General features: G+C 52.0%; 1 protein-coding gene across 1 annotated transcript in view; it reads right to left on the reverse strand.

Moving 5' to 3' along the window:
* The window catches only part of LOC103253411 (cilia- and flagella-associated protein 54), a 125,465-nt gene that overhangs the window by 85,725 nt on the left and 28,010 nt on the right, over positions 1-11,730 (reverse strand). Inside the window, exons 11-14 of the mRNA XM_021709194.1 lie at positions 9,764-9,817; positions 5,500-5,707; positions 1,550-1,629; positions 49-218 (exon numbers count right to left, since the gene is read on the reverse strand). Of these exons, the coding sequence (XP_021564869.1) occupies positions 49-218; positions 1,550-1,629; positions 5,500-5,707; positions 9,764-9,817 (512 nt within the window). The remainder of the gene's footprint in view (positions 1-48; positions 219-1,549; positions 1,630-5,499; positions 5,708-9,763; positions 9,818-11,730) is intronic.

Below are 11,730 nucleotides of genomic sequence, written 5' to 3' on the forward strand. Positions count from 1 at the left end.
CACCCCACCCCCCAGCCCCCTCCCCATCCCACCTGTGCGGGAACACACCTGTAGGCCGCACGGTGTCTCTGCAGGGCCACGGCAGCCAGTTGTAGCTGGGCCCGCACCATAACCTCCAGCTCCCTGGCGGTGCACTTGGCCAGACTCCCACACCCCGGCTGCTCCAGCTCTGACACCAGGGTGTTGAGTTGCTCTTCAGCTTCTGTCAGCAAGACCGCCTGTGGGGGACACATATGTTGCTAAGCTTGGGATGACATACGAAACGTCCCTCTCCATATCAGATATTTCCCATGTACCGAAAAGTAGCAGTGGACGGGAGATCTGTTCCTACTCGTCGGAGAAGAAAGCTCAGTGAGCAGGGGAATGGTGGTGGAAAATGCCAGGGAAAGAACTGGCACGCGCACATGTGCACACGTGGCCTCTACAGTGTGCACAGCCAAGCTCTTTACTCATGGTGGTGACGTTCGAGGAATTGCCACAGACACTGAGTAGTGAACACTGGACCACAGCTCCCAGGGACAGACAGAGCTGAGCCCCTGCACGCCTCCGGGCACAGCATTTTGCTCAGCTGTTCAAAACCGGGCCTTGCTGGATGCGTTTTGTGTCTGAAGATGCATTGTTTAATACCTACTGCTGAGTCTTGAACTCAGCCAACCACGCTTGCGTGAACAGCGCATTGTGGACACACGTGCTTTCTCTACAGGCGTATTGCAGCCTTCGTGCACATAGAAATGCAAGGTGGAGCTTCACACCATGCTCAAGGGTCATTTTAATATCAAAACCACCCACAAAATTGCAAAAAGTGTGATATGGAGCTCAGGACCATGAAACAGACTCTTGCTTACAGCATGAGAGCCCAAACAGGAAGGCAGAGCATCACCGCATCCACCCCAGCTGGGATGCACGCACTGGCCACCTCAGAGTCTCCTACGCTCTGGCGTGTCCATGAATAACTGAGAAGTGCTGAGTCTCAACTCTGAGGTGACAAATTCATTTTAGCAGACCGTTAAACTCGTAAACACAGAATCCAAGAATAACAAGGACCAACTGTATTTCAAGTTAAACGGCAATTGCCTCTTGGTCATGTGAAGATGAGATTTTACAGCAGACAGTCAACAGAAATGCAACTGACGCGGCCCAAGGAAAGCGAACCGCTGATCTTCCAAGCAACAGGTCTCTAAAGGCTTAGGTGTGCAGAGCCGTGGAAGCACACAGATACGGGGTGATTTGGTGTCACGGTTAAAGAACATGGCACTGGGTGTGGCAGAAGTTGCTGTTGTCACCTCTGCTCCCAGGAAGCGAGAAGCACCTGGTCCCACACATCATGACCCATTTTCTGAAGCACCTCAATAGCTTCTCCAGTCAAAGACCCACCCCAGAGCACCCACCTATCTCTTGGGGAGTACACCCCACTCCGGCCCCATGCGGTTTTACGCTGGGAAGGGCACCCGGCCCCCCTCGGGTGAGCATGGCCCAGAACACCTGCCTGGGCCCGAGGGCGCCCTGTGGCGGCTGACCTACTGAGGCTGGGAACCCCGACTGGACTCGCCTTCAGGGTGCTCAGGATGGACTCATTCCTGGCTCTGGTGAACTGGCAGAATGAACCCCTGTCCTCCTTGGAATACAGCTCTGTGGAGACAAAATAGAGGAAGAATCAAGGATGTCTGTGGTTAGTTTAAAAATCAGTTACTGTTTTTTAGAACGTGTCATTCGTGGGAAACGACCCGTGAGTTTGATGACAAAAGCCAGCACAGGGGTCACAAGAAGTGTGTTTCCGTGCCAAGTGTCCCGAGGCACCATGCACCCTCAGGGTTTGGAGGCTGATCCCTCCAAGCCGGACAACCCGAAGGGTCTTGGCCACTCAGCCATGCCGCCAGAGGTCTCGGCGACTGAGCCGCGGCGCCTTTCCTGGTCCCCGTAGGGCCCTCGAAGTATCTGGGGTCTCCCACATGCTCCCAACATGTCCGTAAAGTCTCCTTGGAAGCAGCAGAGCTGCTGACACACACGAGCCGCCAGGCTGAGAACAGAGGGGGCCGCTTGGAGCTGCACAGGCTGCAATGCCACGTGGCCCCGTCCCGCTCCCACCTGCAATCGAGCCTGCCCGTCCTCGGCCAGCGTTGAGTGGGAGGACGGAGATCAGCCTCCGCCTGTTCAGGCAGCCTGGCTTCCAGTCGCGGGAGGGAGGGATACCTCAGTCACCTGGCTAGACATCATGCCAAAAATGCCACACATGGAGACCAGGGCGTCGAACGGGAAGAATTCTAAACCCACATGGAGCTTCCCCTCCTAGCCCACCCGGCGCTCTCTGACTCGGGACACCATGAGTCCAGGGGCCAGCTGAGGCAGGGAGTGCTTGATAGCCCAGGAGAATGACTGTAGCGAATGAGAATTTATAGTGTTTCAGAAGCACCACAGGAGAAGACCGCAATGGTCCCGGGACAAAGAAATTATAGATGTTTGAAGAATGAGAATCCCAGTTACCCTGATTGGTTTACACAGTGTATGTGTGTATCAAAAGAACACAGGTATACTGTAAGTTTGTATAATTATTATGTATCAACCTTAAAAATTGTAAAATGAAAAAAGAATCGCATTTTCGTATGCATTTGAATTTATTATATAATGGATTTCTTGTTTCAGTGAGGAAAGACTGGATCCTTGAAAATACACGGTAACGACACAACTAGCTATTCATCTAAACTTCCAAAGTATATATAACCTCAGGGAAAAGTAAGAAGATAGCCAAAGTCGACCTGACATGTGTGAGCAACCGAGAACAAAGAAAACAGTAAACACGCAGGTAAATCTCCACAACTATCATAAGGTTAAAAAAAGTACAAACAATGTCTAACTATCAAGTTGATAAAAAAGATAAGACTGAAGCCTAAATCAGTCAAATTATGTAAACGGGAAGGCGCGATCCAGCCCAGTGGCCTCAGCAGAGAGTCAGACACTCACACGCAGCGTGACGTCAGCCGTGATACAGCAGCTCCATTCCCGGCTGTGAGAAGCTCTCACTCGGAAGGACGCAGAGACACACTCAAGAGGGCAGCCAGCAGTATTGTTCTTAAGTAAGCAAAAACCCAGAAACCTGTCTAAATGCTGGCCATCAGTACAATCAAGAAATAAAGTGAAAACAGAGGAACTGCAGCTACAAACATTGATGTAGGTAAGTCTCAAAGACACACTGTTCAGGGGACCAGCTTCTGGCAGGACCACAGGAAGAGCTCCAAGAACCCACTGTACTAACTCAGCAGGAGGTCCTGCTACTTAAACGCTGACCTTCTCTGCAAAGGATGCTAGGTCCCCACAGAGAGAGTCAGCATCTAGGCAGGAGACTCTACTAACATGTGGCAAGAAAGGCACCCGCTGTGGCATCCAGAGAGAGACAGCTCCCTCTCTGCTCCTGCTGGCTCAGTGAGGTGGAAAAATCCACTCCAGCCAGGTGCAACTCGGAAGATATGGACCCCTCCTTCCACCAGCCCTGACGTGTGGGATGGGGGCTCTATCGTGAGCACAGCAATACTGAGAACCTGGGGACCCCTCTAATCCTTTCCCCACTCATAAGGGTGAGTGAACAAAGAAAACCGAAGAGATTGCAACAGGTATCAATAAGATAGAGACTAGAAAAACAATAGAGGAAGCTAACAAAACTGACTAACCTCTAGCCGGACCAAGAAAGAAAAAAGAGAGGAGACGAAAATCACTGCAACTGGAAATAAAGGAGGAGACATGGCTACCGACCTGACAGAATTTTTTAAAAGATCATAAAGGAAAACCAGGAACAACAGTATGCCAATACATTAGATAACGCAGATGAAATGGACAAATTCCTAGAAATACGCAAACCACTGAATCTGAGTCAACAAATAGACAATTTTAAGAGATGTACAAGTACAGAGATTGAATTGGCTAAAAAAAACTACTCACAAATATAAAAGTACAGGCCATATGGCTTCACTGCTGGATTCTACCAAATATTTAAAGACTAATATAAGTCTTCACAAACTCTCCCAAGACACAAAAGAAATGCATCCCAACTCTTCCTATGAGGCTGCATTAATCTTGCCTTTCTATTGTCTGTATTGACGACACTTCAACGTCTGGGCCTTGCTGATCCTAAAAAGACTGTCCCTGCCTGCCGGGGTTGGCCAGCTCCTAGAGACAGCAGAAGATGCACCCGGGAGCACACCTGGTGAAGACGCACCCAGGAGCATCCCTTCCATGTGCCAACTTGCCAGTCCAGAGCCCACCCCACCACCTCCTCTACTGCTCTCAAGCTCTAGGCCACTCTTTCCTGCCTAATCCGCCCAGTCTGCCCAGTGTCAGAGGACTAGTGCAGCCCCTGCACCCCAGAGCCCACTGGAATTGTTGAAGTGAGCCAATACTAAGCTGTCTGCCCTGCCCCACCCACCCCTTCGCCCAGAAGCCATATAAAAGCTCGTGTTCTGCCCCCTCCCTCTGCCTCTGGAGAGACCCCAGTATTTTCCTCTGTGTCCTGCCGCTGTGGGGTGCAAGTCTCCCCTGGAAACTGTAACATGCGATGCTTCTCTGGCAGTCGTCTGACCTGTTGGCCTCACCAGACCTATACAAAACCTCCATTTTAAAAACAGAGGCCAGTATTCCCTGATCTCAGAATTAGACAAAGACACTGCAAGAAAACAACACTACAGACCAACATCTCTTATGAATATGAATGCAATAATCCTCAACAAAATACTAGCGAACAGCAGTTAACAACCTGTGAAAAGAATTATAAACCATGACCAAGTGGGACTCATCCCAAGAATGTAAGGTTGGTTAAACATCCAAAAATCAATTACTGTAACACACCATATCAACAGAATAAAAAACAAAAAAACACATCACCATCCCAATAGACACAGAAAAGTGCCTTTAATAAAATCAGCACTGGTTCACGATATAATTATTAAACAAACTAAGAATGGGAGAGAAATTCCTCGGCCTGATAGAGGATATCTATTAAAAAAAAAACAAAAAACCCATAGTTACCATCACACCAGACGGTGGAAAGCATCTACTGTTAAGGCAACAGCTTCCACTGCAGTTGAAAAAGCATATGCCCTGTGGCCCCTGAATCTCAGCCCCAGCAGTGCATACTCTGTCCTTGGAAACACGGTGAGTGTGACCCCTGGAGGAGGGGCCCATGAGCCAGGGTCTAGAATACCACAGCAAGACCGCAGGCCAGAGCACGGCAGCTGCCCCAGGGTGGGCCCAGGGAGGGGTCCTGCACGGGAAACACAGTGTGAGTGTTCCACTTTGTAGATGAGTGAGGAGTTCCGCCGTGTGCATTCCACAGAAGTTGTGCATGAGTGGGTGGATATGGATGGCTGGATAGGCCTCGCCTGGACACAGCACATGCATGCCGTTGTGTGAGCCTGGTGGAAGAACACACTCTAGGCCACCTGGGTTCACAGGGGTGGAGGGGGAGGAGCGGGGAAAAGAGGAGAAAGGAAAGAAGCGAAGAGCGGCCACTACCTTTCAAGCTCTGGAGGTTGGGTCTGTTCCTGTCGGCAAGAGGTCCGAGATACGGCATTCTCGATGCGCTGTCTGGGACGCAATTTATTGTTGCAGCCACACTGATGAAAAAGTATGCTTTAACAAAATAAAACTTATTTAAGAGGTGCTGCTGGCCAATTGTCATCAGGGTTAGAGGCATGTTTTTATTTATTAATTCATCAAGGGCCTAAAAAGGAAAACACAGGGAAAAAGGAAGTTAGCACAGCATTTCAGACATGGGGGGCGCTCCTCCCCTCTGCGGCCCATCTGGGGCTGGATAAAGGAACACAGGGATAACATGGGCCCTGGACACCGGTCTGTGGAGACGTCCCCACAACCCACCTTCCTCTGTCAGCCCTGTAGACTCCGTGTGGCCGCCCACCACATGGTCCCACGTGGCCAAGTAAACCTGGTGCCAGAGGGAGGGAGGGAGGGAGGGAGACCCCTCAAGCAGGGAAACAAAGCCACCAGCCCGGTGCGTGGCCTCTCCATGATAGCGCGAGTAACAGAGCTCACCGGACAGGCACGGGCAGGGCGCAATGGCCGGGCACGGCGCCCACGCCTGTCTGTCCAGGAGCCTCCGGCCCCAACTGCAACACCCCGCTCTGGCCTGAGTCTTCCCAGGCTGACCTGCCACCAGGAGGACTGGAGAGAGCCGCCAGAACCCGCCAACCTCGACATGCCCACACTTGGCCAGGCCAGTCACTTCAGACCTTCTGGCCTCCAGATCCCAGCCCTCCCTCCCCGTCCTCCTTTCAGCTGGCAGCTGGCTCCTCCTCAGCCGGGGAAGCTGTCAGTGCAGACGCTCCCCGCCTCGCCTCCAAGAGCCGGCCAGACCTCAGGCCCCGTGTCCTCCCCCACCCACCACGCCTCCTCCATCCCTCCTGCTGGCTGCCTCCTTCTCCTGAGCCCCCAGTGTGGCCGAGTCCTGGACCCTCCCGTCTTTCTCCTCCCGCCTTTCTCCTCCCGCCCCTTTGACGGCCAAGCCGGCTCGTGGCTTTAATCCGCCGAAAGGCAGGCACGCCACTGGCTCTCCTCTCAGCTCCAAGCGGAAGCTCTCCCGAAGCTCCAGGTTCGTGGAATCAGATTCTAACTCAACCTCCCCACTCAGAGGTTCGCGGACTTCTCAGACTCGATGCCCAGAGCTGCGTGCCCACTCTCCCCTAGAACCTCCATCACACACAGGCACACACACGCACACGATGCACACACACATGCACCCAGGCCCACGTGTGAACACACGTGCGTGCACACTTGTGCACAGACACGCACACCCGAAAGCGCACACACACACACACACACACACACACACACACACACACACGTAAGCTCCATGAGGGCGGAGTCCGCACTGCTGGCTGCCGGCCGTGTTTCCGTGACACTGTGGACGGCACCCAGCGCACGGTGGGCACGCGGCCGCTAGAGGGCTCCCGCCCTGGGCCCAGCCGGAGGCCTGGGCTCCAGGTGCTCCCGCGCGCCACGCCTGCCCCGAGAAGAGCCCATCATGCTGGCCCCTCTCCGGCCCTGAGTCCCGCTGCCCCCACCCCCCGGCTCTAGCCCCCGTTCGCATGCACAGCTCCCTCGGTCAGGCTGCTGTCTGCCAGGCGTTTGCAACGTGTGCTTTTCACTGCGTCAGGTCTGTTCAGTCACCGCAGCGAAGACTCTCCCGACCCCCACAGGGGCCACCACACTCAGTGACCCCTCACTGAAACGAAAAGCTGGCTCCTCACGTCCTCGCTCCTCAGCGGACCCCGAGCCCTTGCCAAGACGCCGTGAGACCGGGTTTGGCAGTCGTGGGACGCGGCCGGGGGAGGGGGTGTGACGTCACGAAGGGCGTCTGGCCTCAAACCAGGGGAAGCGGAGCCCAAGGGAGGCCCAGACTTCACCTGGGTGATCGCCTCCCACCGACCTGATCCTGAGTTGTGCCCCCAACTTTGAAACAAGTGAAGACGGGGGGAGAGGACGCCCCTCGGCCTGGCCGCGCCGACGCCCCCAGCGCGGTTCTCCCGCTCACATCCTGTACAACTCACGTGCCCACGGCCTCTCCAGCTCGGAGCATGTCTACCACTAGTCTCGCCGCTACAACCTCAGCTCCAGGCGGACTTGGAGCTGGTCTGTCTGTGTTGTGGCCTGCTGGTGGCCTTGACTGACAGCATCGGAACAGCGCCTTGCCCACAACAAGCTCTTAAGGAACATTTGTTGAGGGACTATGGAAGGCCGCTGGGAGGCCCTCGACTCGAGAAGAGAGAAAGGCTAGTCACTTTACGTGAACAGACCCCACTGCTTGGGAGAGCCTGAAGCAGGCGGCCACGGGCTGCAGTCAGCCCCGCTCTCTCCTTCACCTGCCTCAGAGACCCCAGTGTCTCAGCAAGGGCCGGGGAGCCAGAACTGCTGGGCCTGGCTGCCACTGACTGCAGCCCTGCGCCAAGAGCTGGCCGTCCCGCTCCGGAGAAGAAACTTAGGATTGGTGGTGGAGGAAGGGTCTCTCTTCTCTCTCCATAGCCAACGGCGGCTTAATGAGTCTTGACTCCCACACACAAACACTTGAGGAGCAGAAGAAGATTAATTAGTAATGCTATTTACTATTCCTCTCCCTCTATGCAAAAACCATGCAGCGTCATCTGAAGAGTCTTAAGCAGACCAACAGCACTATTCTAATTAATTAGCTGATAGAACTCGGGTTTCTGTTGTACTATGAGTCTTTTGTTGCATAAAAAGAAATGACCAGACATTCTTTTTACACCAAAAACCACTCCTTAAGAGTTTTTAGGCTGCCCTGGCATTGATGACTGAAAGAAAGAGATATTCTCCAACAGCCAAAGGCCTTGGAACACTAAGACGGACTATGAAGTGGAAGCACATCTTCCTAATACCAGTGCTCTCATTTCAGGCAGCTCGTTCAGGAATTAAAACAAATTTATAGGAAAAAAAATGAATCCCCCAAAGCATAATTAAAAGTGGACTTTGGGAATAAAATGTACAATAACAGAAAAGTAGTAAGATTCCATTTAATAAAAGGCTGATACATTCTTGTAAATGATGACACGTCTCTCAACATTATTTAATAAAAATAACTGCCGCACTTAATGCTGCTTCCTAGCATTAAAAGCAAACCCTGAGTCTGTCTGTGCTAGCCACCGCCTGGCCTACGGGCCCCGCCCCATCCAGAGCCCCCCGGGCACCGGCTACGTCAACGCTCCTGCTCTGACACTTCCAGGAGGCAGACTCAGGATTTTGGACATGGCGGGGGGCTCCTCCCCTCTGCGGCCCATCTGGGGCTAGATGAAGGAACACAGGGATAACATAGGCCCTGGACACGTTCCCAAAGTTTTTACAATGACCATCTCAAGATGCTCAAACGCTAATAGTTCATCAAAGGCTTCAGTCCCAATCATTAAATGAGTGGCAGGAACCAAAAGATTCAGCTGGGCCGTCTAATCCTCTTTTTGTGAAAAATACCAGAGAGTCAGAGCAGCTGCTTAGGAAAACGCCAAATGAAGACATCCCAAACCACTGGTGGACAGGTGCAGAACTCAGAAGGAACAGTATGGGTAAAAATGACCACATGTAGGCCGGGTTCAATGGATCAGCCTGTCATCCCAGCACTTTGGGAGGCCGAGGCGAGAGAATTGCCTGAGCCCGCGGGTTCCAGACCAGCCCAGGCAACTTGGTGAGAGCTTGTCTCTACAGTAAGTAATAATTTTTCAAAATTAGCCAGCATGGTAGCCCGGACCTATAGCTCCGGACACTTGGAAGCCTGAGGCAGAAGTATCACCAGAGCCCCGCAGGTGGACGCTGGGTGGCCGTGAACGTGCCACTGCCCTCCAGCCTGGGTGACGGAGTGAGACACCAACTCAAAAACTAAAGTAAAAAATGACTGCATGCGTGGGCCGCTGCCCAACGTGCAGAACCCTCTACAAGCAAAGCCAGCCAGGGTCAACACCAAGGGTCAACACCAAGCTCCAAGATGCTGGGCCTGGCTGGGTGGGCAAGCTGAGTGCACGGCTGTGACTGAAAGGCAGGAGCAGCAACCCGGCAGCCCAACTGAACACCAGCCAGATCCGTTTCATCCTGCCCCACCTCTGGACACAGCATTTTGAGACAAAACACCATGTCAGAAATAAAAAAGGATGTCCCATAGAAGACTTTCAAGACCAAGGAGCATACCAACCAATGAGACTGCAATGACTCAAGCATGATCCACACTGAGTATCCAGTGCTTATAAGATATTATTATCCTTACCTGTATATTTTCTTTACTGCTAAGAGGTTTTCCTGAGTCAAACGATTGAAGTGTCTGTCAAAATACAAAACATTAACAGTAAGAGCAAGATGATTTGAGTATCATTTAAATAAAACTGTTAGTATGGTCTTCTAAAATTATTTCAAGTATCATTCTTATTGTAAAAGTAATAAATGTTCTAGTTAGAAAAGATAAGCATCGTATGAAAGATGCCAGTAAAAATGACAAATAAGTCGTATGTTTTAATATTCTGATGTCTTTCCCACCAATTTCTTTGTGGTATATTTTTAAAACATATGTATAGATCTGTTCTCCACTTTTGTGACACATCACATCCTAAATGTCTTCCCAGACACGAAGTTATTTGTGAGCCCCAGGCCGCCAAGGTGGTGGTAATACTCCGTCCTGGGAGTGCAGCCTGAGAACGAGACCCTTTCCTGTTACTGAGAAGCCTAACAGACTTCTAAAGACCTTCCCGCCCATCCACCATTCAGCCCAGGTTTAAATAACATCGATGGACTGCTTCCTCTGTATTTATGATGACTGTCTGTGGATAAATTCCTGGAAGCAAAATTTCTGGGTCAAAAAATAAGACTATGTCAAGGGAATTAAGAAGGTCTGGCTCAGTTGACCCTCCTGTCACACTGTGGATGCCAGAACTGTTGCACTTTTAACACAGTTTCATCACCCGAAAAACTCTTTGCCAGGTTGAGATGAATTGTATTGCTCTCAGAATGACTCTTTTTTCTTTTTCTTTTGTTGCAATCACCAGTTAACATACTGGCTCTAAGTGCGAGGCTGAACCCGGAGCTGTTGTGTTTCTCTGCCTTGGGAGACTGTTGGGTCAGGGAGCAGACTGCGTCCCTCTCGGCAGAGAAGATGCTTTCAAAGACACCCATCCACAGAACCCAAGACCGGTGCGCCTCCACACCCCTCGGTCCCAGGAAGCCACCTGCTGCCCCCGTGAACAGGATGCTCACACGTGGGGTGCAGCCAAGCTCCTGTGCTCCTCGGCCCAAGGACCATCTGTGTCCATGAGACCGCCCCAGCGAGTCTAGAAGTGACGGGAGCAAGCCTTGCCAATGTGGGCCAAGAGTCGTCCCAGCCTACTTCCCGAGGCCCCGGTGCCCCAGCAGGGACCTGCCACTTGTGCCCAGGTTGACTTTCCACCTTCCTGACCTGACTCTCCCCTCCCAGGGACTCCACTCTCCAGTCCTCTCTGGCATCCACTCGGAGGGACCCCAGCCCAGTACACCACGATAGGCTGTTACTGGAAAGACGTGCTGGTGAGTGTTAGGGTAGCACCTTTTCAGAAGATTCTGCCGCCCCTAAAGCTTTGGAAGGTGAATCACCAAATCCAGGGAGCTCTGTGGTGGAATAAATGAAGGAGAGGTGGTCCTGGGACTTCAGACTCACTGATAAAGAGCAGAGCACAGCATGAGTATGTGGGGATTTTAAAGCCTGTAAAAAGCCCAGTGTCATCGGAAGCTTTCAGTGTGAAGCCTCATCATGAATTCCTTCTTTAAATAACTAGCCTGCAGCCTAACCACACGGGCACCTATTTTAATTACAAGCCCCGAATGCAGTTCCTCTTTAATTACATGGTTTGAATTCCCAGCTGAAGCTGGGAAGCTGCAAATGAACCCTGGGAACACAAAATCTGAAATCGGAATCCCAGGAGATGGTTCCCCTTGTGCTTATCTCAGGAAAGCTTGGGTGACATCTGTAATGAGCGTCAGGCCGTGTGTGTGTGTGTGTGTGTGTGTGTGTGTGTGTGTGTGTTCCGGGGCAGCCATGGCCAGTAGACATTCTTGCCTCCCATTCCACCCGACACAAAATCTGAAATCGGAATCCCAGGAGATGGTTCCCCTTGTGCTTATCTCAGGAAAGCTTGGGCGACATCTGTAATGAGTGTCAGGCTGTGTGTGTGTGTCTGTGTGTGTGTGTGTGTGTGTGTGTGTGTGTGT

The sequence above is a fragment of the Carlito syrichta genome, unplaced genomic scaffold (assembly GCF_000164805.1).
Source record: "Carlito syrichta isolate Samal-C Ts95f unplaced genomic scaffold, Tarsius_syrichta-2.0.1 Scaffold67297, whole genome shotgun sequence".
In the NCBI taxonomy this organism is placed as follows: Eukaryota; Metazoa; Chordata; class Mammalia; order Primates; family Tarsiidae; genus Carlito; species Carlito syrichta.